The sequence below is a fragment of the Cyprinodon tularosa genome, unplaced genomic scaffold (assembly GCF_016077235.1).
Source record: "Cyprinodon tularosa strain WSP-4 unplaced genomic scaffold, ASM1607723v1 ctg359, whole genome shotgun sequence".
NCBI classification, from domain to species: domain Eukaryota; kingdom Metazoa; phylum Chordata; class Actinopteri; order Cyprinodontiformes; family Cyprinodontidae; genus Cyprinodon; species Cyprinodon tularosa.
In genome coordinates this window covers 822,975-850,045 of record NW_024039073.1, presented here as the reverse complement: position 1 = coordinate 850,045, position 27,071 = coordinate 822,975, and the positions used below count along the sequence as shown (strand labels likewise).

Here is a 27,071-nt window from a genome sequence, read left to right as displayed (position 1 = left end):
ATGCACTTAACTCAGGTTATTAAAATGAGATAAAAGATTTGCAATCTAGCATTGCAGCCTACCAAGACAGCTACTGACAGCAAAAGTTGGTATTACAACCCAACACAACAATTCATCATTTAGTAGGTAAATCTCTATTAAGCATCTGCAAAATGGAGAAAACAATTCTGGCATTTGAAAGTTGTGAAACAATAATCTGCATAAAACAAGGTAGAAGCGACCCAATGCTTATGGAGAAAAGTTCTTGTTATATGCTGTTGAAGATCCTCAATCATCCAGGTCATAGTCAAAAAAGTAAAAAAAAAAAAAAAAAAGACACCACTGGACTTTGGAAGTTTGAAGACGTTTCGCTTCCCATCCAGGAAGCTTTTTCTATTCAAAATATCAGAAATAGCGTTGAGTTTGAGGCTTTATAGAGTGGACCAAAAACAAATTTACTGGTTAACGCCTCCAAATGGTCTGCAGATTTGCTTAATTTCTGCAACAAAACCCATTTTCCAATCAAATACATCATTGGACAGATAATTTTTTCCATGCACCCTCTATTAGACAAAGGTTATGGATATGTGAGTTGATAATTGGTGCAACTCAGCAACACATGGCTGCAGAAATGCTCAAAATGAGCCTTGAAATAAGATTTTCTGACCCAAAACAGAGTCCCTTTGTCCCATTTAGTTAAAAAACCTACAGAGGCTGCAGTTGTTTAATTGACTAAAAGAGATGACCCCTCAACCCGACAAAAAAAAAGGGGGGGCCCTAAGGGTTAATGTCATTTCAACCATTCACTAAAATGTAAATAATCACACAGAAAGTAGATCGACAGTAGATCTAGTTGAGCATGTCCTCATTTGGGCTAATTCTGTCCCTCAATGTAGGCCAAAGAGGAGGGACAGATGGGAATGTCTCCCTTCCTGTCAAATCACTTACATCTCAAGCATGAGCTCGTTCAGGTAAATCCCATCCACCAGCTCCATATATTCCGATAATTTGCTGCCATCGGATACTGCAGAGTGTCCAACACTCTTCACCTGTCATAAAAAAAAAAGGTGGGGATAAGTAGAGAATCCAGACTGATATATATTTAATTGAAGGGGGGAGGTAAGGTCCTCCTTACCCAGCAGACCAGAGGCGTGAGCATGAACTGCTCCATCAGTGGAGTGAAAACCTCGTTTTCCATCATCTCCTGATGCGCTTTTACGCGGATACGCTGAGGGCTGATCTGAGCGAAATATGCCTTTATTTATATTCCACTCATTTTGACGATTAGATTTAAATTGGGTTCAAACAACCCCGGGGAAAGGGGGGGTTCTTCAAGAAAAAAAAAAAAAAAAAGATGTTAATCCTCAATCTTCTCGACGCGACCCAGCTGTGTCAGATGCCAAAGAAGGGGCTTGGCTTCCTCTCCAACATTTTTTTCCTCCCATAAATAAATAAATAAATAAATAAATAAAAAACTGAAGGTATACAGCGATGTAAGGTCAATCGGGTTCTTAATCCGAAAATGGTTCATTAAATGGAAAATATCCAGCAGTGAGGGGGAAAAAATAAAGGGAAAAAATAAAGGAAAAAAAAGCAAAAGAGAAAATCCAGACGTTTCAAGTTCTCATGTTCATATAGTCGGGTTCCTCTCGTGTTTAATAATAAAGTGGGATCCAGACAGCCTCTGCGGTGTGTCTCTGTTCAAACGCTGAGCTCTGAGTGAGCTGAGGAGTTGAGGATGACTGGAGGACAAGAAGATCCGCCTCCTGATCCCCGCCGCCCTCCCTGCTCCTACTAAACTAGGACATGGATCAAAGCATCCTCTTCCCTTTCACATTTCCTCTGAGTCATGGCTGCAACAAAAAAAAAAATACTTATTAGTCAACATTTTATCATGCAAGTCATTTTATTAGGCTTTAATTGCAAGTGTGTGAAGGAAATAAACCTACATTTGTTTCTTTTTTAATGAAAACCATATTTATTATATATCAACACCTCAAATGAACACTGCAGCAAACACATATTTAGGTATTTAATTTCTCCTAAACAAAAAAAAGGTGATCCCCTTTGTTTGCATGAATTGTATTCAATGTGGTAGATATGTGAGGACTCGATGATACTGACACCTGGTGGGTGAACAACTGAACAAGATGCCCAGACTCTGACAGATCCAAATACAGGTGCTGGTCATAAAATTAGAATATCATGAAAAAGTAGATTGATTTCAGTAATTCCATTTAAAAAGTGAAACTTGTATATTATATTCATACATTACATACAAACTCATATATTTCAGATGTTTATTTTGTTTAATTTTGATGATTACAAATGAAAACAAATGAAAATCTCAAATTCATCATATCAGAAAATTAGAATATTACTGAAGACCAATAAAAACAAAGGATTTATAGAAATGTTGGCCAACTGAAAAGTATGAACATGAAAAGTATGAGCATGTACAGCACTCAGTATTTAGTTGGGCCTCCTTTGGCCTGTATTACTGCAGCAATGCGGCGTGGCATGGAGTCGATCAGTCTGTGGCACTGCTCAGGTGTTATGATAGCCCAGGTTGCTCTAATAGTGGCTTTTAGCTCTTCTGAATTGTTGGGTCTGGTGTATTGCATCTTCTTCTTCACAATACCCCATAGATTTTCTATGGGGTTAAGGTCAGGAGAGTTTGCTGGCCAATTAAGAACAGGGATACCATGGTCCTTCAACCAGGTACTGGTAGCTTTGGCACTGTGTGCAGGTGCCAAGTCCTGTTGGAAAATGAAATCTGCATCTCCAAAAAGTTGGTCAGCTGCAGGAAGCATGAAGTGCTCTAAAACTTCCTGGTATGTGGCTGCGTTGACCCTGGACCTCAGAAAACACAATGGACCAACACCAGCAGATGACATGGCACCCCAAACCATCACTGACTGTGGAAACTTTACACTGGACTTCAAGCAACGTGGATGAAGTGCCTCTCTTCTTTTCCTCCAGACTCTGGGACCTTGATTTCCAAAGGAAATGCAAAATTTACTTTCATCAGAGAACATGACTTTGGACCACTCACCAGCAGTCCAGTCCTGTTTCTCTTTAGCCCAGGCAAGACGCTTCTGACGCTGTCTGTGGTTCAAGAGTGGCTTGACACAAGGAATGCGACAGCAGAAACCCATGTCTTTTATACGTCTGTGTGTGGTGGTTCTTGAAGCACTCACTCCAGCTGCAGTCCACTCTTTGTGAATCTCCCCCACATTTTTGAATGGGTTTTGTTTCACAATCCTCTCCAGGGTGCGGTTATCTCTCTTGCTTGTACACTTTTTTCGACCACATCTTTTCCTTCCCTTCGCCTCTCTATTAATGTGCTTGGACACTGAGCTCTGTGAACAGCCAGCCTCTTTAGCGATGACCTTTTGTGTCTTGCCCTCCTTGTGCAAGGTGTCGATGGTCGTCTTTTGGACAACTGTCAAGTCAGCAGTCTTCCCCATGATTGTGTAGCCTATAGAACTAGACTGAAAGACCATTTAAAGGCTTTTGCAGGTGGTTTGAGTTAATTAGCTGATTAGAGTGTGGCACCAGGGGCCATCAATTTTGAACCTTTTCACAATATTCTAATTTTCTGATATGATGAATTTGAGATTTTCATTTGTTGTCATTTGTAATCATCAAAATTAAACAAAATAAACATCTGAAATATATGAGTTTGTATGTAATGTATGAATATAATATACAAGTTTCACTTTTTAAATGGAATTACTGAAATCAATCTACTTTTTCATGATATTCTAATTTTATGACCAGCACCTGTATGTAGAGATGATTTCATCTTTAGTTGCATTAACACATACTGATAAATAATAGGAACTACTAATTTGGAGCAAGTGACTTACTGCTTCTCAGAAGTTTAAATCTAATTTATCTCAGCCATTTTTATCAAAAGGAGCAAAAACGTGTCATTAAACTCAGGCAGAAATGTGTTCATCCTGTTTCATGACACAGCAGACAGAATTCGACTGAATATGTACCCTTTTTTAATGTAAATTGGTTACTATTGCAATTACAGGTTAATTTGTGTAAATGGCTTTTGCACAAATTTTACCTGTTGTTTGCTTCTGGGGCTTTAACTGGAATAACAGGTCCATAGGGAAAAATTTGAGAACTATATTTGCTTAGAATGTTATGTCTTTGATGTTCCTGTGTGTGAAATATAGAGGGCTGTCCAATGACTTTATTGGTAATCTGCATACAACCTATTAGTCTTTATTTGCTTATATATAGTCAAATAAAGACTAATAGCTGCCTTGCAGCAAGAAGGTTCTGGGTTTCGATTCCCAGCCCGGGGTCTTTCTGCATGGAGTTTGCACGTTCTCCCTAAGCATGCTTGGGTTCTCTCCGGGTACTCCGGCTTCCTCCCACAGTTAAAAAACATGACTGTTAGGTTAATTGGCTTCTCTAAATTCTCCTTAGGTGTGAGTGGAGTGTGTGAGTGAATGGTAATTTATCCTGTTTGTCTCTGTGTTGCCCTGCGATGGACTGGCGACCTGTCCAGGGTGTACCCCGCCTCTCACCCGTAGACAACTGGTGATAGGCACCAGCAACCCTCGCGACCCCACTTGGGATTAAGCATGTAAAGAAAATGGATGGATGGATATATATAAATACATCGGTAGACACAAGCTCAACCTTAGGTTAAACTTAAAGTATTCAATTAACACAGTTAACACAAGTTAACACATCCGTCAAACAAAAACAACTTATCATTGCACTTTTACAAAAAACGGTTCCACATCCTTTATATCTCTAAGTCATTTATAACAATTACAATTTTTCTAATTGATCTGTGTTGAAACCATTAAATCATGTTGATACCATTGTATTTCTCAATAAATGAAATTATATTTCTATACCTCTATTAAAATGTACTAATTTATTGGAGGCCCCTTAACAATGGTTTAAATTTTCTATGCCTTTGATATAATTTTAAATGTGCAACATGTTAAGCTTACATCAATTGGTTACAGGGAACACTTAAAGCAGAAATGATAAATAATCAGTACTTTTAACAAAAAGTAGCATCTTCACCTTAATACTAATTCATTAATATTATTTAAATCAAAATTAAAAGGATGGAGTAGTTTTTCTCTCTAAAATATTGCTTGCTTAAAATGCATTATAAGAAAAACTAATTTAATATTTATGGTGGTTTACCATTGCAAATGTTTTGAATTATCAATCCATAATAGCAAACATCCAAATCTTAACACTTGCAATGAATAAAAGAAACAGTTTCTGATTGGATTAAGGAGATTAATTTTGAACCTAATTGCTAAAAGAAAGTCTGCAGCAGGGAGTTGTATCACACACCCAGCGCCTGAAGGTTAAAGCAGCATGAATGTCTTGGGATTTCAGACACCTCCTTGATGAATGGCTCTGATTGTGTGAAAAGGGAACAGGGGTCACATGGTAAAACAGCCAATTTAAAAGGCAATCGCTGATCTGGGAACCTGGGAAATAAAGAGTTTTGCTACAGTGTAGTTTGAATTAAAGCTAAAATTGAGCCCTCAAAGGCAGCCTTTACGAAAGGATAGCTCTCAGTTGCATACATTATGGCAGATACTGCTATCTGTGCTTTTGCAGTCATTTATAATGGCTTGAGATTTAGATATGTTCTAAGTAACAGTGTTTTAGGAAGTCATTGAGGCAGAACTAAAACTAAAAATCTATTTAAGGATGGGTTACAAAATTGTATATACCTCAAATTTTGACTTTAAGGTGAGGAAGTGCGCATTAAAAAAGTATTTACATTTAAATAAATAAACGTTTTCTAAAGTGTTGAGATCCAGATTGTTCTGACCTCACAAGTAAATCCATCTCCTGTTTGTATGAAATGCACTAAATCATCTAAATTGCCAGCTTCTCATGGCAATCCCATTGCATAGTTATTTATATATATGGGGTTTTAGGGTAAAGTGGTTGGATACAAATACACAAGACACATTTTAAACTTTAGTTTTTTTATAGATCCTTAAAAAAATAACTCTTATTAGAAGTGAAAAATTAAACCATGGATTTATGAATCCCTGGCATAAAATCCCAATGAGGCACCTTAAGATTTGGAGCTGAGATGTGTTAAAATGTAGATAAATGAAAAGGTTGAGGATCTTTCATTGAGATCCAATTGAATTCAGTTTATTTATCTCGGCATAATCTTAAGACACTTTACAGATATTATGTTATAAAATCACACAGACAGATTAGTTTTCTAAGGAAATCAGCTGATGTGGCATTCGCTTGCATCGTGTTGTTGACTCTCTCATAAAATGCACAGATGTATGTTTTACTTGAAAAACAAGATGTCTGCATGTGAAGTATTTTTTTTTCAAACAGTTCCCTTTTCTAAGAAAGGCCACACGCATCTCTTCCTAACCCCGTCACCTCAGCAGACAATTAAACTCTGACGCACCTAATGAAAACCTTTCAACGCTGCAGCTTTCCCACACAGCAACCAGAACACTGTCATTTTCTGCTCTGTCACTGCGGAGGCGAATAAATTTAAGTTCAGGGTGTTGTTATTGTACGTTTTATTTTATTTGGAGCACTGCTGGGTTTTTCTTGTAAGCTTTAACATTTATCTGATCAATCATTGAGTTTATAGAAAACCACACTCTTCCCTTGGAGTATGACGACTCAAGGGGCCTAAATGTTTCTCTATCAAAGGTTGTTTTGTTCATTAAATGGGTTACATCCAAAGCAGCATTGCTTACTAAGAGCAAATACCACCTCCTCTCACTGCTGAGATTCTCTGTAGTTATTTTACAAGAATTTGTAAGTCACCACAAGCATTTTTATTTGGAGCGTGTTCTGCAGTGTGGTTCTGTCTAATGCTGTGTGGAATTTTCAAATTTTACTGAAGTGACATTTAACCCACAGCAAGGTTCCTCTACGACATAAAATCCTAAATAATTACAGATGGGCTGTGTAGTGTAAGTTCCTGTTTAAGAGTTAAGTATGAAGGGAACTTTAATATAGGGCCTGCCGAAAGAATTATTGTGCTTTTTGAAACATGATCTTTTTAAATACGCGTTTTGGTTTTGTTATGTAAAAGGCTAAGCATGTAAATGAACCTCGAATATGTAATAAATACAATAAAGTTGGGTCTAAATAAACTAATCTATTCATTATTAAAAGATCCCACTAATTTATCAGATGAAAAGTAAAAAGTATGAAGTTTATTACAATAAATCTAAAATCATGCTTGTAACTGTATATCTCTATTATTTCATCGTCTGTTTTGTGCAGTGCTTCATGAAACAGCTTAAACTTTATGGTTAGTCTTTTTATTTTACGTACATTCTCACGCAAATAGAACTTTTTTTTTGTTTTTCATTTAAACATTTTTTGTATAATTTAAGGCAAAAACTTTATCTTACTTTTGCACTTAAGTTACTTTACCAGTCTTTTTGCACAGGTATCTTTACTTTTACTAAGGTAAAGCATGTGAGTCCTTTTGACACCTCTGCATTGAGGGAATAATTTAACTCCTTTTTTATTTTATTTTTTTATTTAAACAACTTTGGTCCTCCACAGGTAAAGTTTTTACCCATGACACAAAATGAGCTAGCACTAGAAAAAACATCCTTCCAATGCCTTTTTTTAAGGATTTTAATTTTACAACCAGGCAGCTCTCAGCTGGATGTGTGCAGTTACATGTTTCCAACTGTGTAGATCTCTGCCTTTAATTCTCTGACTTACTCTTTGTCTATTCAAACTAAAATCATGTTATTCTCAGTAGAAAACTTACTGAATATACAGTATTATCTTATCAAAAATATTTCTCTCTTACATATAGTGATACTGTTCTCAGCTGTATGCATAAAGGAGAGGTGTGGTATACATTTGCACAAATTTAAATGTTTGTCTAATTCAACTCATGGTAAATATGAATCACGACAATTGTTATATTGTATTGTATATTATATTGTATATATATAAAAATAAATCTAGGATTTTAATTAAATAATGTATAATGTATATAATGGCATGAATGTATGTTTGTTTATGAATGTATGATGTATGTTTATGAAATCCCTACCGCCAAGCGAGATGCTAATGGTTCCTAACAGAGTAAACTCAGTTACTAAATAATGAATAGGTGTGACATGAGTGTTTGCTATGAGGGGACTCACTGTTGTGCTGTCAAGAGACATTAGCTCTTGGAGAATCCATGCAAGACGAAAGGCTGAAACTGCATAACAATGAATGTTAATGAACATGAAAACACTTAAGAAGGGACAGATTCCAACTATGATATGACATTTAGAAATAGCTCCTAACATAAAGATTCTTCTTTTCAAATGCTTGCAATTCATCTCTTTGCTCAATAGCTTCTTGCTGTGCTCCTATATCGTTTACAATAAATTACCTGAATTACCGATCTTTTCCAGAGGTAAACAAAAGGAAACAACTTCAGTACATTACATAAATCAACCATGATTCATTTAAATGAAAAATACCACATTTGAAGAGTAATTATTTTATTCCGATTGTTGACAAAATTCAACATTGCTATCAAAACAATTTTAGAAATCTATAAAAATCTGTGGTTTATTCCCATCTTTTCTATCTTGAAACTGACTGTGGCAGAAAAACAAAAAGAAAAATTTGTAACATTTAAATTTTTTTTTAAAGCCATGGAGATTTATAATTTTAATTCTTTTTACACAACTTACTGCAAAGCTAAAAATCTTGAATTTAAAATGTCAGTGTTTTTTCATGTTAGGAGGTGAGTAGATGTTTTGCAGTGTGGACCAATGTAGTGGGGGTACATTTTCCCATGAGACTGGGTTGATTTTTGCTAAGAATTCTTCCATAGTTCAGTCATTTAATCTTCTTCTGAGAAGAGAATCAGGTGTAAGTTTGCCATCTACCCTAATGTAATTATTATGCTTCTGACAAAGAAATTCATGTCACACCAGTTCAGGCTGCCAAGAGCTGTCTATCCAGCTTCTATCAGGGTCCTTGCATATCAGTTAGATCCTTCACAGGGTTGTCATTATGAGAGGAGAACAATACAATATTCTTTCTACAGAAAATACTTTGATATGAGCAAGCAATTTAGCATCACTGATAATAAACCCTAGCCTCAGGGGGAGATCGTCTCAGAATAATGGATGAAAACTTGATGAGTCATGACCAGAATGTATTACAATTCTGCACAATTCCATCTGCTCACTGGAAGCTTGTAGTGAATAGAATCTCCATGTGCATACAGCTTGCTCAATACTGCAGTATGAAAACATCAAATTCATGGAAATCCTCTGAGTATTGAAGGGATGAAGCATGCAGACGATGGAAACCTCCTAAACTACCATTAATCCACCATATTCTATTTCAGGTTTGTATCTTTACAGCAAAGATTCAAATAATCTGAAGTTTAGTTCAGCCTCAGTTCCACTGAGAGTCTATTGTTATAAATCAGGGAAAGGCTTGTTTTATAGCCTCAATGAATATTGATTGGTCCTTAGCATTGTTTTGATCTGCTTTAGGTGATGCAAATGCTATGTCAGTATCCCCCTAAGCCCTCAAAGAAGATAATAGACTGATGTGTTTCTATAGTTGAAGCTTCAGGTAATGATGGGAATGTGAGGCTGTTTGAGCCACTTGTGTGCACCCCTCTATGTTCCCCAGCAATTAGCTGCTGTTTTCATGTGTCTGTGCTTGTGTGTGCATGTTTCCATGCCTGTAAGTAATCCACCAAGCACCAGAGATGCTGTTAGCACTCATCTGTTGCCATAACAACCTAGAGTGCTCCCACTGCTAGTGAGGCTGCTTACTGACTGACTGAAGGCTTACTGCTGGTAAGATAACTTAGCGCTGGATGAGCTGAAAGCTAGCTCACTAAAATGACTAATGAACTAAGAACAATTAATCAATTAAGCAGCATCTCAATCTAACACAAATGTATAAAGGAAATACTTTCATACTTTCTGAGAAAAGTCAATGTTTACATTTTGTTAGTGTGCTTTCAAGTACAATCTTCATCTGTTTAGAAATTAAAGAGTGAAAATCTGCATGACGAATCAGTCAGGAGAGGGATCTTTGATGATTTCAAACTATATCGGTAAATAAATAGCTACATAGATAAACTAATACATGAGCAGTCTATCTGTATTGGTGAGAGATCTAAAACAATTTATTGGCAGTGCAATAGCGTTATGTTTACAAGCCTGGCATCTAGCGGTCACATGTTGTATTGCACCTTTTCCCCCACCAGAGGAAAATTATAAGAGACTAGAAAGTAGATTGCCTTTTAAAAAATTAAGACTGATGCAATCTGTGTTTTTTTAGTTCTACTTAAAGTTATTTAAATGAATTCAAATGTTTTTAATTACAACATCTGAACAAACTTTTTTTTTTAACTATGTTCTATTTCTGGTGGTGTTTTTATTCTCTTCTTGGTAATTATGTTTGGCCTGGTGAACACTGGCTAAAGTTGATCTGCTTGACTATATTGTCAACTAGATAAATCCTTTAATGAAAGCACTATTGATATCAACTTTTTACTATTTTCAAAGTACTCCTAGATCAGGGCTTCTGTGTTCTTTTTGTGTGGTTGTTCTGTCTGCTTAAACCACAGTTCATCCTGTTGCAGATTGATGTTCACACTGGGCCTGATTTTGCTGGAGTTTTCTTCCTGTTAAAGTGGAGGTTTTCTCTCCACTGTCACTATATACATGCTTAAAAATAAGAGATAATTGGAAAATCGAAAGCACAATTTAAGTGGCAGTCCACTTAATCACGTAATAATAAAATTTACTTGACTACACACATATAAGCAACATTGGTTAAGAACTTTATAAATAAGCTTATCTGATAGTATTTGATATCCTAGGTTCCAATAAAAAATACATAGAACTGATAGATTAACGAAACCAGAACTTTATTTTTGCAAATTACCATGAAGGATTGCAGCGGGGTAGAATCAGATTTGAGCAAGTTAAATTCAAGTACCAAAATATGTTCAGGGCAAATGCACTGTGTAAACCCATATAGTTCAGATTACTCTAAACCTTTATGGAAATTGATTACTTCAAAGTTTTTGAGGGAAGTTTGAAGTACTTACATGTTTTACATCAAATCCGGTATTTCAAACTTTAATATTCTAACTTACCAAAAAACTTTAAGGCAATTGATTTCCACAAACATTTAGAGCATTCAGAAGTTATTCAGCTTTACATTGTGAGCTCTTTTTAAATTATATCTATTGTGTAAATAGTGTACTTTTAACTCATTTGGTTTGCCACTAATTATTCTACATTTATTTCCTGTGAACTTCTATTCAATTACATTAGTTAATGTTTTTAAATAACGAAAGAAAAAAATGTTTTATATCACAATAGTGTTAATTAGTATACCGTAGATTGAAAGTATTGTGACTTTTTCATATATGACTGAAATGAAAGGAATGATCCAGTAATAGAAATACTGTTGGAGACTTTAGACAAACCACTATTTTCTGTTGGAATCTGCCTAATAAAATATTTTTAAAGGGTTGTTGCAACTAGCACAACTTTTACAAGTGTACAAAATATACCCAGGAGGGTCAAACTGATGCACACGTCTGATATTGCCTTATATTTTTTCTTTCCTCACACATTAGAATTGATGTTTAATGAGTAGTTTTTAAAATGTATTTATTTTAAATATGCTGTCATAAAGAGGGTATATGGTAATCCAGCAACAACACTTCTTAATACTGGCTAAAAAAGTGAGCAGGGATTTATTTAGTTAGTTTTTAACGTTTTATTGAGCTTGGGGTCATATTTGAATGTCCCCTAACTGGAAAGTCAAGTAAACAATTTTGTCTAAAATATTTAACATTTTATACTAACACTGTTAGTTACAGCTTGAACTCATATGTATATTAAATCAAAAGCACAGTTACTATTTTTATATGATAACAACTATTTCATAGCTTAATGGAAAAAATTAGGCATCTAATTCTAGATTATGAACTGATGATCCAGGGGATATAGATTTGGAAGCCTCACAAACTGTTGGGTTGACTTGTTTTATTTTATGGTGTCAGTCACTTGGCTTTAAAATAGAGACCAACATTTAATGAAAACTTTTTCTTTTGTTTCTTTTTAAGTGGTCCTTTATAATTTAAATTAAGTTATATTTTATTGCAATAAGATTACCGGTAAGTGTTTAACTCCAGATAGACAACTTTTGAAATTGAAGTTCATTGACTAAAATAACTGTTAACTGAGTATGTTATCACCACTTTTTTGAAGAATGACTCCCGAAAATGGTAGTCGTGATTTTGATGCATTCCTGATATCAACGTTCTTTTTTCTTTTCTTTTTTTTTTTTTTTTAAACTTCATACCTTTTTTTACATCATTAAAGATGCACGCCGGAACCATCTGACCCGACTACATTTTGATGTTACACAATCTGTTCTTCCTAACCAATCAGAAGCGACGGTTTCGTTACGTAGTTTCGTACATGTGACCAACTGTCATGGCAGCTCCTAGCTGTAAAGTGTAGCTCCCTCTGTCTGTCTTCCTAAACATTTCTGCCTCCTTAAGTTTCTGTAAACATGAGGTATCTCCTCGGACTCTGCCGCTCGTCCGTCCGCCTCCATGTTCGCTCATGTCACCAGAGCATTTATAGCAGACACTCCAACCCATGGAGAGTGGGAGTGGACCTTGGAGAGAAGTGAGTTGACTTTCACTCTTTTTCTCTCTCTATTTGCTAGAACCAAGCTCCATATGACTCTGAAATCGCGGTTCGTTCAGGATAGATGAGGTGAAGCTGTGATTAAGGGACTTTTTCTGCTTTTGATTTTGCAGGAGACTTGAAATCTCTTCTGGGCTGTTGGCCAGATTTGCTGATGGATCTGCTGTAGTGCAGGTAGGAAAGAAAATCCTGAATTTTTCCCATGTTTTCATCTTCATGCACATTTTTTTTTCTTTTTATTAGGTCAGTAAATCTTTTAATATACGAGAATAATCTCACACTGAGATATTTCAACACAACCTATAGTTAAGTTTAATTAATTTAATAGTAAAATAAACCCCTAGTTTTGAAATACTTGCCTTTTTTAACTCCTACCACCATAATAAAAATGAATGTTAGAACTGTAACCATACAATGATATGTTTACATTACTGTTTTTTTCATCAAAATGTTTTTTGTTTTTGTTTTTATCACTGCTGCTCACCTTTATCTAGGCTGCACTTAAAAAAATAAAATAGTCTAGAGAGCTGTTCTTAACTAAATTTTCGTTAGTTTACACTTGTGTGTACAAAATGACAAAATAAAATCTGTGTAAGTCATGATCATAAATATGAATTTATTAAACAGTACTGGATCTGAGACCATGATGATTTTTTTAAAGTGAGCATCTGAGGTGGGTTACGCTTGAAAGAACTAGAAGAAAAGCACCTTATTTCTGTTGATTTTGATGGTGGAACTGTAATGCTGTTGGCCTGTTTCTCTTCCAAAGATTACTGAAACCTTGGAAATATATGAGACCTCATTAAACTGATCACCAGCAGTCAAAGCAGGTCATCATTAGGCATGCCAAGTAGATAATGTTCCATATAACACAGGACCAAATCAAAACAGACCTGGTTCTCCAAATGCAACCAGTAGTCTTCTGTGGTCACCTCTTTTCCTATCTTAAATCTTAGGCCAAAGATCTATCTATCTATCTGTTTATCAAGCAAGTTTTACTTTATATGTGTAACAATTAACAATGACAGTTCATGATCTATAATAAACATTGTTTGTAGAACCTCTCCTCGTCTTTCTTTCAACAAAGTTCCGCAATATATACTATTTATATGACAGTTTCTATCTTAAGTAAGTACAGTCATTCAATGTTACTTTTTAACAACATGCATGAAACAAACAGAATTTTTTGTGCATCCTTTTTTGTCAATATACCTCTTGGAACCGAGGTTCAAGAGATATAAAAAACAAACAAACAGTATTTTAAAGTAGTTATATCTAATAACTATGAAATTCAGTTGCCCAAAAAAGGCGGTGCTGCTGATTTGTCATCTACATTGCTATAAAATCAGCCTGCTGTTTCTCCTAATTTGTGGGTGGAGTGTGGAAATGTTAAAGAGGCATAAATATATATGCAAGATTCTGTTTTTTTTAACTGCTTTGAATGTTTAAGGCTTTTTGTTTTATTCATCTAATTCTAAAGCCTCCTTTAAAAGCAGCTAAGATCAATGAAGCAGGACCAAAAACCCACTGATCGTGTTTTTAGATAATTATGGTGGATAATACCTGAATGTGATGTTTTTGTTCTTTAAGTTCTCATTTTTGTTACTGGAAAATCTTTTAAAAATTGTTTAGAAACTTTAGATAAATTGAGATTGGTTGTCCATGTTTAGACTTTCAGTGTTACATTTTCCTTCTGCAGTTAATAATCGAAGAGAGTTTTGTAACAACGCATACATAACAAGATGTTGTTTTCTAAAATGATTTTTGTTAAATATGGAATCCAAGAAGGCTGCTGTTAATGGAGGGTGTTGATGCTACCTTTTCCTGTATTTTTCCTCTTACCTTCAGCTGGGAGAAACCTCTGTGATGGTGACTGCTGTCAGCAAAACCAAACCTTCACCATCTCAGTTCATGCCACTTGTTGTAAGTTCCTTACCCTGTGTTTGTCATTAAAAATTTTAACGTTTTGAGCTAATGGAGCTCATTCTCAGAAATGCTGCTGTTCTGTTTGGTCGACCTGTATGTGAGTTAAGGTGGATCTAGTTCTGGATTTGTGCTGCTCAGTAATTTCTATGTTTTAAAGGTGGACTACAGACAGAAAGCAGCTGCTGCAGGTCGAATCCCCACCAACTATCTGAGACGAGAGCTTGGCACCACAGACAATGAGATCCTCACCAGCAGACTCATTGGTGAGCTTTATCTAAAGCTTTATTATGTATTGATACTGATGTACATGTCGTTAACCGACTCTTTATCGTTCAGATCGCTCGATCAGACCACTTTTTCCTGCTGGATACTTTTATGACACTCAGGTAAGTTCAGTTTGATCCTGGTTTAACATAATTCCTTTAAAGGTTTGCACCAGTTTTCCAGAAATGACAATATTCCTGCTCCTTTTCATATCTTTTAAAGGTCCTTTGTAACCTGCTTGCAGTTGATGGCGTCAATGATCCAGACGTGCTTGCAATTAATGCAGGTAAAAAAAAAAGAATCTTGTAAAATCCATTGTTTTCAAGTATTACATTTAAAATCTTTCTAATACCCAAATTCCTTTGTTGAAAGCCTCTGCTGCCCTGGCTCTGTCTGACATCCCCTGGCATGGACCCATAGGTGAGGAAACCTGCAGCTGTTTCTGCTCCATTCAGATTTTCAGTTGAATTTCTTTGCTTTTATATTGCAGTCCTCTAAGTGCAACCCTGCTCACATTGGGACTGGTTGTCATTTATACAGAAAGGCTATAATAGCTTTGCTTTTTTGATTCTAGTTAACTTTTATTGTGACCATTTTTTTCTCACTAATTAACTTTATTTAAATTTATTTTTTAGGGTGGTTTTGCTAGTTTTTATCAGTTATTTTTAGTTATTATTATTTTAATTTGGTTTTAGTGTAGTTCTCATTAGGTCTACAACTATTTTTTTCCTGCTTTCATGAGTCTTGTGCTCATGTAATTATTTGTATAAGTAATAAAAACCAACAGATTATAGCTCTTTCTAAGGCCTATAAATAATGAGGGTATATATCAGTTTCAGTTAGTAATATTTTTCACCTTTTAGTTACCGTTTTTATTTATTTCACTTTATTATGTTTTCTCAATTTCTTTTTAGTAATAGATAACTATGATAACCCTGGTTTACAGGTGCTGTAAGAGTGGGAATGGTTAATGGAGAGTTACTGGTTAACCCCACCAGAGCAGAGATGGCATCAAGCAGTCTAAACCTGGTTGTGGCCGGAGCTCCCAGCAGTCAAGTGGGTGAGTAGAAATTGGTCAGTTTAAATGCTGTTTTGTTGAAAAAAAAATCAAATACATTAGATTTTTTTAAATTGTCAAACTTCTGTTATTTTAGGCACAATCTGGTGAAATGAGCTCAGAAGTCAGTCTAGATTTGATCAGATCTGTTTATTTGAGGTATTGCTGAGGACATTTAACTTAGAGTTCAGTTTGTGCTGATTGTGTTTAGTAGTTTTGTAAAGTCCTGCTCCATTCAAGCTGAAAGGAACAGAAACATTTAAATGTAGAGTAAGAACTTTGTCAGGCAGCTACTGTAAACCAGCAATATTTCTGGATATTCTGCCGTTTAGGTTTTTTTTATCTTGCTACAGTGAATCTAATGTTGCTCAAATTTCAGTCAAAAGCTGAAATTAAAAACACACTCTGGAATATTCCTTCAAATTTCTGAAGGTTCTTCAGTTGTTCCTGTCAGACTTTCTTTCATAATCGGCCCTGCTTCCCTCTGTGTGCGATAGTCAGCTTTTGTTTCTGCTCCTACTAGTGATGATCGAGGCGTCTGCTGAGAATGTGCTGCAGCAAGACTTCTGCCATGCAGTGAAGGTTGGAGTTAAACACACCCAGCAGATCATACACGCCATCCAGCAGATGGTGCGGGAACAGAAGGTCACCAAGCGCACTCCTACAAAGATGTTCTCCGTCCCTATAGAGATGGTGGAACATGTCCGGCGGTAAGATCGAAGGTTTAAAGATATAGAGAAGGATTTTGGGGAATTGTTGATGAGACCCTTACTCTCCACAAGCCCATTTCTCCTCCTGCACGCTCTTTACAAGTCGTCTCTGCTAATAACTACAATTAATTACCAATCCCTGAAACTAAGAGGACTAGAGCATTAAAAAAATCATGACATGCTTAAAAAATATGAACATGTTTGAGGGGTGAATAAGGATCTATGGCAAATTACAAAATAAATAAAGTAATCTTACCTGGAAAGATACAATATAAAGGTAGATAACTTTGATGTGAAATGGATTTCTCCACATAGCATGCCAAATTTTACCTGTCAGGTAGAAACTTCACAACCGAGGCATCAGTTGGAAACCCGACCTGTGCTTTCAGTGCACGCCATCGTGGGAAAGGATCTCCCAGAAACACTCTGGTCTTGTTTCTCTCTTCTGAGGCCTTTCTCTTCTTCTCATACACTTCTTTGATACTTTTTCTCTTATGACTCTCAGCCATTAATAAAGAACCGAGGCGAGAAAGGGGAGCTTGAATGGATGAAAACGTAGCTCACTACACATTTACACTTGAAAGTGCGCATGAGCAGAAAAAATATAGCTAGCTGGGGACGAGCATGTTAGACGGCCTTACGTAAACACATCAACAGAAGGATTGACAATTAGAACTATATGCAGGAACATTGGAAGTAAAATACTGCTATTTCTCCTTATTTAATTTCTTCTAAAGGCTTTTACTTATTCAATGAATGTTGATATGATATGAGTTATGAAAAGCAATCAAATTTCCTGTTCATGTACCAAATTTGGGTAATGAAGTTGATCCTGAAAGTTGCATCCGTCTTTTATCAGTGTGTCCAATAATCTGCTTCTGATTCTTTGTTCTAGATTATCATCTGAGAGGATTTATGCAGTTTTTACAGATTACGCACATGATAAGGTACAGTCTGCAGCCTGTTTATGTTTCTGTGTGAAGAAAATCTAAAAAGCAACAGGAGTCTCCTTCCTCTGTTAGATTTCAAGAGATGAAGCGATCAATAAAGTTCGACTAGAAACTGAGGAGGACCTAAAAGGTGATTGGTCTTTTATCTGTTTAGCCACCTTCTTTCTATAATCAATTACCATTAATTCTGCCATCTTACATGTTAATGAACTTCCTCTGCGTTTAGAGAAATTCCCGCAGGCTGAGCCCTTTGAAGTCATTGAATCCTTCAACGCTGTGACTAAAGAGATCTTTCGGGATTTAGTACTTAACGAGTACAGGAGGTAAGTACCGTTTTTATCAGAGAAATATGTTTCATTCAAGCTTTATGAGGCAGGTTTATTGAAAAAAAAATGCTTTTTATTAACTTCAAAGGTGTGATGGGAGGGAGCTGACGGCTTTAAGGAAAATTTCCTGTGATGTTGACCTCTTCAAGCCGCTCCACGGCTCTGCTCTGTTTCAGAGAGGACAAACGCAGGTGTGTGAAAAACATAAAGGTTAAAAAACAGGAATGGACACATTTGGTTCCCCCCTGATAGAGATTTGTAAAATACACTGGCTTAAAATAACACAAAAAAAATGTAGAGAAACCCTTCCCTGACTCTAAGATCTATTCAATAGAGAAAAAAATATGATTAGAAATGATTTTCTTTACTAATTAAAAACCAAATTAACTGAGCTTTTTTGTTTTAAATGTATACTTTGGTTGGAGTTTCTAAACACTTTGGTTATAAATCCCTGGGAAACTATTTATCTGGGGTTTATACAAGATATAGCCCTAGGGACCTTTTCTCCCACCTTTAGCCACTCAGCTTCTTTAGGAGCCATATTTATCTAGTATCTATGAGCATTAAGGAAAATAACTTTAAAGAAAAAAATTTTTAAAACTGCATCAAAGAAATAGCATCCTGGGATGCCCAGTTCTCCATAGCAACCATGACTTGCAGACAATGAAAAGCCTTTTCTGTTCAACCATCACCAACTCTGCTTGATGAGAAAAAAAGACTGAACAGTGTGGCAACAAATACTCCAGGAGGGTCTGGCATCAGGGATGGGTAACATAGACTCAGTATTCTCATAATGATGCAATTATAAAAAATAAAAATAACAAGTAAAATAAATGCAGTAAAATGTATTTTGGCTCTAAGTTAGTCAGAGCTTCATAAACAATAATACTCATCAAGAAATGCAAGTATTATCAAACAAGCTTTTTCAGTGCACCAAGTGAGCAACTGTACCGCTAGGTTTGCTATTATTATAACTAAACATTTATTACAATGTTTTCTTTTTTGCTCTAATTGTGTTTTGGTTTAACTTATACAAATATGAACCTCATTCTACAGTGATTTCAGTCCCAGGGGGAAAATACTTTAGGGGGGGAACCAGGACTCCGGGCGACGCTGCAAATTGTGCAAAGAGAAAATGATCCATGCAAGAGAATAAATGCTCTCCTGTTGGCAGAAATTGTTTTTACAGGCTGTTAACAGCAGTGGTTTGGGTAGTTTTGCTCTGGGGGATGTATCTATCTATTTTATTTCTGAATTAATTTATTTATATTGCTCTGAAATGTTCAATGTTAGATAATGCTGCCCCTATGAGTGATAGACTTAAATTGAAGCATTATGAACATCTTTACCAAGCATTACAACAAATATTTCCACATCTATTTATAAATAAGTTTATTTTTTGTTTCTAATAAATCATCTTTTGTTTTAAAATGGTTAAAATCCAAAAAAAACAAAACATTATTGAAGTGTTTGTTGCATGTTTAAAAAGTGACTAAAAAGATTTTTAAAGAAATTGACTCCTTCTTCTGTACTTCCTGCAGGTGCTGTGCAGCGTTACATTTGACTCCCTGGAGTCCAGCATCAAGACGGACATCATCACTACCGCTCTGAGGTAAAACCTTCATCATCATTAGGGATAGTCCTTAGAAATTAATATTCATATTTTCAAAAAAGCTGGTTTTTGTCTTTATAAAGATGAATTTGTGATTGCTGAAAATAATGGAATACATTAAGTATAAAATCATGCAAAAAAAAAATCAAGTTTCTATTAAAGAGGACCTAAGAAAAAACAGATCTAATTAGGTTTTATTATATTAAAATGGGTTTATTTTATCCTGAAATCAGGAAATATCCCTTTTCCAGGCATGTAAATGTGAGAATAGCTTACTCTGTTATTTATCCAGCTGGTAAAATGAAGCCCTAACAAATTGTCTTTATTTTTTTTCCTTGGCAGTGGCATCAAAGACAAAAATTTCATGCTTCATTATGAGGTGAGTAAAATGCTGTTTTTTTTTTTGGTTTTGTCTGTTTTTTTAAGAAAATTGATTAGCATTTTTCTTTCTTTTCTTGTTCTCTGAGTGATTTTAAAATCGACTCTGTGTCTGATTTCAGTTCCCTCCTTATGCAACGAATGAGACTGGAAAGATGGGAGGGCTCAACAGGAGAGAGCTTGGACATGGTTCGTTTAGACTTAGACTAACTTTATTGTCCTCTTTTGCAGACAACGTGTGTACAAAACGGAATTTTGATGCATACAGCTTTTCAACAGCGAATGAGCAGCTCACAGCAGTGAAATGAACATTTCCATTTTTAAAGTGCAACAGTGATCAGAAGAATAGGTCGCAAATGCGGTAGAAACATTGAGTTGAGTTCTATTTAAAGGGATTTGAAAATTCACCACGTAGTGCAAATATGTTTACAAGTGTGTCTCAATTTGTGACTTGATTAGACGTTCACCGCTGGTCCTTTAGCCCAAACAACACCTTTAATTTTGGACTTTTTTTTAACCTGAATTCATCTAGTCTGAGTTTAAAGTATTTCTGCAGTGGGGTATTTTCTAGTTTTCATCAATTCATATCTGATATGGAGAGATTTCTTTCCTGCCTTGACCATCAAAAATGTTCCAGAGTGATCAGTTGTAAACTGTGAGGAATTATACTTCGATAAAATTCGGTCCATTTCCAGATAGTTTTGGTTTCAGTTGGGCTACTAATCTCTTATATATATCCTTGAGGTTAACTAGCTTAAAAACAAAATAAATGTTTACTGGGTAATTGGGATATATCTGCATTTTAGATACTGTTTTATCTTTCGTTCATGAAAACATTATACTCCAGCCTAAAAAGAGATGGTTTAGTCAAAAAGTATAAATTGGCAACACATTAATATGAATCAGGAAAGGAGTGAAATAACCCAGAGCCTGTATGGCAGAAAGTAGTCGCATTTAACTGCAGTATGTTTGTGTTTGCAGGAGCTTTGGCTGAAAAGGCTCTGAGACCCATCATTCCTAAAGACTTCCCTTTCACCATCCGGGTCACTGCCGAGGTGCTGGAGTCAAACGGTTAGTGGTGTGATGTGTTTAGAGGGTGATATCTGTATTCATTAACCAAATAACTCATAGGTCCATTTTTGCCTTTATGTCCTCTAAGGATCCTCCTCAATGGCTTCAGCATGTGGAGGCAGCCTGGCTCTTATGGATGCAGGTACAAACGTGGAGAAATCTATTTAGTCACAGATGCAATGGTGGAAACAAATGACTAATTTTATCATAGTGTTTTGTTTATATAGCTCAAATGAGCTTCCCCCATAGGCTGGCTGGTCTTAACTGTAGCTTGGAGAGTTGGTCATCAGAGCTCATATACGAGCTACTGCTCCTCTGCATTGAAAAAAGATGGTCTGATACGTTTAGATAAACCTCATTGGCTCCCTTTGCAGGTTTCCTGGTAACCAGATCTTGAAAAAGTGCATAAATGACAAAAACTATACGACTCTATTAAGGAATGAATTTCTAACCAGAAACAGAATTTCCCCATTGTGGGACATTAAAAGGATCTTCTATATGGAAGGCCGCTCAGCTGACAGGAAATATTCTCCTGTCTCAGTTTTTTATCAACTTATTTTTACTTCCTACGGTTAAATTCTTTATAAAACCTCACAGATCTAGAACATCACAGTTTGGTTTATATCCACTTTGGGTCATAAAAACTATAGTTTTTGTTGTTCTTTAAAAGGAAGTCATAAATATTACATCATACATTATATCAATGCTGTGTGTCACTAAATTTATAAAGCAGTGAAAAGCAAAACTTTGCTCTTTAATAACTTCCATAAATGAATCTAGCAAATCTTTGATGGCGTAAAGAAGAAAATCTAAGACAGACAGACTTTATTGTCATCTTGTACACACACAGTGTATACAAAAAAAGATTTTGTTCAGTACAGGATATTTCCATTTTTAAAGTGCAGCAGTGATAAAATGACTGGTATATGATTTACAGTTTTTTTTTTAAACAGGAGCTTAGAAGTCTAATGGCAAAATAAATCCTATTTATTTTAAATGATTAAGTTAATATCAATGATTGTAGAGCTGATTGATGCTTTGTTTCCATTTTACAGTTACCTTTTATGTTGATGTATTGGATTCATGATTCTTTGTGTTTTAACTAAAGCTTTGCGGCATTTAGAGCTAATTATATCCATGTGTGTGTTGTCAGGTGTTCCCATCTCCTCTGCAGTGGCAGGTGTCGCCATCGGTCTCATCTCCAAAGCTAATCCAGACAAACCAACGGAGATCGAAGACTACAGACTGCTGACTGATATTCTGGTAGATGGAGCGTTTTCACATTTCACAGTTTTACTTTTTATTTAGAAGAAAATTATCTTAAAATGGGTTTATATTCCTTGGTAATCATTTCAGAAATGTTTAATATTTGCCATTAATGTTTTCCTCAACAGGGAATAGAGGATTATCTTGGAGACATGGACTTCAAACTGGCAGGAACAAACAAGGGCATCACTGCTTTACAGGTAATGTTTTCAACCTACCATGAGCAGGAAGACTACAACTGCATAATAGGGACAAACTTGTTTATTTCTCATGATTATAAGAATAAACTCATAACAGTAGGTCTAATAAAATAGATTTTAAACTTTACGAGAAAAGAGTTAATAAGGTTTTCTTAGAGTTTTTGAAGATCTTGAGCTTTATTGTTAATAGACGAAGACTGATTTTGTATTAATAAAAGTGCTTCTCTATTCTCATAACAATCAAAATCATTTTCTCGTAATATTTCAGCATAATTCTCATTCTCAGGACTTCTATTCTGGTAATATTTAAATTTTATTGTAACATTACAACCATTAATGTCACAACTTTATTTTCGTAAAACTTTTTTCTAGTAATACAAATTTCAGAATTGTACTAGTTTAATCTTGTAGTATCATTACTATTTTTCTAATGTTAAAAATGTTTTCTTGAAGATCTAATATTGTGACTTTATTCTCAAAATATTGCTTTTATTTTCACTATTTAAAAAATAGACACATCTTTTCGTACTGTGGAAAATTAGTAATTGCTCCTTCTTTTTTAGAAACACATTTCCCATGTTGGGGTTTTATTGCAAATTATGTCTAATGTTAGATTGATTAAAACCTTCAAATAAATAGATAATGCTAATAAATAAGTATAAGAGTCTGAAGTATAAATTCTCGCCACAAAATATTAATTCTGAGTTAAAATCCAATTGCCTTTGACTATGGAAGTTTGCTGTAGATTAATCAGCTGGGTGAGGACAGTGGATATTTTATTGTTCTTACTGTTCTGTATGGATCTGTTGCCATTGCTGCTTGTCAGCTGCTACTAATGTCTAAATGTCTCAATGCTAATTGAAGTTCCTTTTCTTTAACTTCAAGGCTGATGTGAAGATTCCAGGTTTACCTCTAAAGGTAGTCATGGAGGCGATTCAGCAGGCCACAGGTATACCAACTCCTAAAGAGATGACAGATGACTTAACAAATCTGTAAATGTAACTCTGTGTTTTGGACAAATGTGCTTCTGTTTAGTGGCAAAGAGAGAAATCTTGGGCATTATGAACCAATGTATAGCAAAACCCAGAGAGAGGAGAAAAGAAAACGGACCTGTTGTTGGTAGGTTTTGTGTTTTAAGGTTAGAAGAGTCTGTGTGTTTGGAATCTGTGTAGATATGCTTTTTGGATTCTAATAGTTTTTCTTCCTTTTATTCCCTTTCTCAGAAAATGTGCGGGTGCCTGTGTCTAAAAGAGCTCGTTTTGTTGGTCCAGGAGGGTATAACCTTCGTAAGCTTCAAGCACAGACAGGTACTGTTCGAGTAATGAAGCTGTGTCTGCAGAATATATTCAGAGTGCCTTGCAGAAATATTAAATCAATCAATTTTTTTTAGATTCAGAATTTAGTTATACTAGAACAGCAAATTAGATAGCAACTTATTTGGGGTTTATACAATAGAATGCCGTTTGTGTAATTTGCGTAAAAAACGTGACGTAAGTCGTGCTACGCTAGGCTCTGGTGGTGCCTGGAATCGTTAAGATAATCATTAAGCAAGCTGCCAAACGTTGCCATGGAATTGGAACACAGAACCGGTTCTGAACAGGAACCAGTTTTCGATTCCCATCCCTACACTTGATACGAGTAGCATGCTTGTTTTGATCTGTTAGAAAAGAAAATCCAGTGAAAGACAGTGGAATACAAGGGCTAAGAAGAATAGAAAAGGGGATGTTTAATCACTGCAGTCTTTAAGCACTAATTAACAAGGACACATTTTCTTTCTTCCCATCAAGGTGTCACAATAAGTCAGGTGGATGAGGAGACTTTTTCCGTCTTTGCCCCGACACCGGGGGCAATGAACGAAGCCCAAGACTTCATCAAAGAGATCTGCAAAGACGATGTGCGTCCTCGGTTGTTTGTACCACTGATTCTCTGATTGCATTCCTCACATTCCTCAACCTAAATCATCAATATTTTATAAATCTATATCTGAGCTGCGATTCATGCAACAAGTTAATACTGGTGCGTTTTGCTTTTGTTTTCTTTGGCAGCAAGACCATCAGTTGGAGTTTGGGGCTGTTTACACTGCCACAATTACAGAAATAAGGTATGCAAACATCATCACGCATAGTGTTTTTAATAGAAATTAGAAGCAGTGCTGTGTAATTTGGCAAGGCAGCTTTATTTATGCAGCTCATTTAATGCACAAGGCAACTCACTTTGCCCCACAGCAACACCAACAACACAATAAAACTAATTCAATCAACACAAATATATTTTTTTTAAATCAATCAATGGCCATAGGCAACACTGAATAGGCATGTTTTGAAGCTGGACATAGACAGGATTGAGGCTTGTTTTACGTCCTCACTGAGGTTGTTCCAGACCTTGACTGCATCAAACTGAAACGCAGCATCTCCATGTTCGGTGGTGACTAGGGACCACCAGGAGACCCCTCTCAAGGCCTGAGGTGGTATATATGGCTCTAACATTTCACAGATGTAATTTGGTGCTAAACCATGATAAGACTTGTACACAAGTAGAGCTGTTTTAAAGTCTATTCCCTGGGCCACAGGAAGCCAGCGCAGAGACCAGAGCATTGGGCTAATATGGTCGTATTTCCTGGTTATAGTCAGCAATCGAGCAGCAGCATTTTTGAATAAACTGCATCTGCGTCTAACAGCTAATTTGGAAAGGCCAGTGCACAGGCCATTAAAATAGTCTAACCTGCTGGAGACAAATGCGTGGATTAACCTCTCCAAGTCTGGTTTAAACATTATATTTTTCAATTTAGTAATGTTTTTTAGATGGTAATAGGCTGCTAACATAATGGACTTAATATGACTGTTGAAGGTCTGAGTCCATGATTATGCCAAGATTTCTAACTTGGTTTTTAGGTTCAGTCTTAGGATGACCAATGGAAACTTCTCTAGGTTTTTGTTGTCCAAAGACAATTATCTCAGTTTAATCCATATTTAGGTGGAGGGAGTTATTTTGCATCCACACACTGATCTGTGTGATAAAATGGCACAGAGTATCTACTGGTCCACGTTCCCCAGCCGTCAGTGAAACATAGATCTGAGTGTCGTTTATGTAATTGTGATAGGATGCCTTACTAGTGGAATTTAATTGACCTAATGGAAGCATGTACAGATGGAACAAGAGGGGGCCCAGAATCAACCCCTGGGGAACCCCACAGGTCAATGCCATTTGGTCTGAGACATAGTTTCCCATTGCAACATAGTAAGTAATATGCCAAAACAGGCAGCTGATGTGGAAAAATACATCTTTGTGCTAAATGAACTAATTTGACGCACAGATTTAACTGTAGTTGTCTACTGGCAGGCCTTAGATATTCTTAATTTCCTTCTAGCATTGTGAGCTTTTATAGGTACTGGTGGCCTTTTCTTTCTTCTTTAGGGACATTGGTGTCATGGTCAAACTTTATCCCAACATGAGTCCAGTCCTGCTGCACAATTCCCAGTTGGACCACAAACGGGTTAGTACATTTGCTTCTGTTAAAGTTTATTCTCAATCTAAGAAAAGGTTACAGTTTAACTGGTGTCTATCATCCTTGTTATAGATCAAGCATCCAAGTGCTTTAGGACTAGAGGTGGGACAGGAGATACAGGTAGTTTTTCCTTTTATGCTTTGTTTGTTAAAATGAGCTTCATGCTTTTATTCTCCGTTGCTAAGCTGTAATTTGTGCTGTGATCAGGTGAAATACTTTGGACGGGATCCAACAGATGGAAGAATGAGACTCTCTCGGAAGGTGCTCCAGTCTCCTGCTGCCACTGTTGTAAAGACGTTGAGTGAGAAGCAGAGTATCTCCATGGGTTCCAGCAGCATCCACAGGAACGGCAGTGATTCATGACCTGGTGCCACTGCAGGGTTTTTATAGGAAATATGGATTCACACTGTGATGCTGTTCATGTAAAAAAAAAACAGAGCTTCTTTCTGTGAACTCAAAAAAAAGACTGCAGTGTGAAGATGACAGGTGCTGATTTACAAAACAAGCAACCTGGCGACAATCTGCCTCAGAACGAGTCTAAACTTAAAGAGAAGTCTTGCTTCCCTTTTAGAAGATGGTGTCTTTAAAGTGATCTTTTTGTATTTTCTCACTGCATGAAACCATTCAGAGATCTGTTCCCCCTCATCACAGACAAACATCATTTCCACTGTTCACACCTGAGTTACAATAATGGCTCTTCTTGCTTGGGATCTTCATATTTAATATCCAAGTTTCTGATGTGCTCTTAAAGGGTGTTCGGATGAAAACAGTGATGCAACCATGTGGAAGACGTAGCAGAGGCATTTGTCCTGTTATGTTTATAGTTTGTTAGTAATCTGTAAATAAAAAGTTTGCAGGTTCTTTAATAGTACAATATATACTGTGATTTTTTTTATTGTATTTATCTATTGTAAGCTTTTGTTAAGTTTAACAAATACATTTTTTTCTGAAAAAGGAGAAACTGTCTCATAATAAATTGTGCTAAGAAATAAGAAATATTACTAATTAGAATAATCTAATCAAAATGAGTTTACACCTCAAAAAGTATCATATAAAGACATAAACAGAAAAAAAAAATTACTTTCATTATTCTGCACTGGAA

General features: G+C 35.9%; 2 protein-coding genes across 12 annotated transcripts in view; one reads left to right on the top strand and one right to left on the bottom strand.

Moving 5' to 3' along the window:
- The window catches only part of ccdc88ab (coiled-coil domain containing 88Ab), a 72,291-nt gene extending 70,574 nt beyond the window's left edge, over positions 1-1,717 (bottom strand). For all 11 annotated transcript variants that reach the window (XR_005281698.1, XR_005281699.1, XR_005281700.1 and 8 more), the window contains exons 1-2: positions 1,115-1,717; positions 928-1,028 (exon numbers count right to left, since the gene is read on the bottom strand). Coding sequence is in view for 8 of the 11 variants with exons in the window: in XM_038295738.1 (XP_038151666.1) it covers positions 928-1,028; positions 1,115-1,180 (167 nt within the window). In the remaining 3 variants the exon portion in view is untranslated. The remainder of the gene's footprint in view (positions 1-927; positions 1,029-1,114) is intronic.
- Positions 1,718-12,449: 10,732 nt separating this feature from the next.
- Positions 12,450-26,845, top strand: LOC119790257 (polyribonucleotide nucleotidyltransferase 1, mitochondrial). Its single transcript, XM_038295729.1, has 28 exons — positions 12,450-12,683; positions 12,818-12,878; positions 14,553-14,627; positions 14,788-14,893; positions 14,967-15,016; positions 15,117-15,180; positions 15,267-15,314; positions 15,841-15,954; positions 16,475-16,661; positions 17,557-17,608; positions 17,684-17,741; positions 17,838-17,934; positions 18,026-18,128; positions 19,479-19,549; positions 19,892-19,928; positions 20,050-20,116; positions 20,909-20,998; positions 21,087-21,140; positions 22,152-22,261; positions 22,393-22,464; positions 23,350-23,413; positions 23,500-23,583; positions 23,688-23,771; positions 24,252-24,358; positions 24,510-24,565; positions 25,879-25,957; positions 26,042-26,089; positions 26,177-26,845. Exons 1-28 carry the CDS (start codon positions 12,565-12,567, stop codon positions 26,330-26,332), a joined length of 2,313 nt encoding a protein of 770 aa, XP_038151657.1. The 5' UTR covers positions 12,450-12,564; the 3' UTR covers positions 26,333-26,845.
- The last annotated feature ends 226 nt before the right edge of the window (positions 26,846-27,071 follow it).

Coding starts and splice junctions, on each gene's coding strand:
- LOC119790257 (XM_038295729.1), top strand. CDS start 12,565: ATGAGGTATCTCCTCGGACTCTGCCGCTCGTCCGTCCGCCTCCATGTT. Junction 18,129..19,478: donor TTCAGAGAGGACAAACGCAG/GTGTGTGAAAAA, acceptor TACTTCCTGCAG/GTGCTGTGCAGCGTTACATT. Junction 23,772..24,251: donor TAAGCTTCAAGCACAGACAG/GTACTGTTCGAG, acceptor CTTCCCATCAAG/GTGTCACAATAAGTCAGGTG.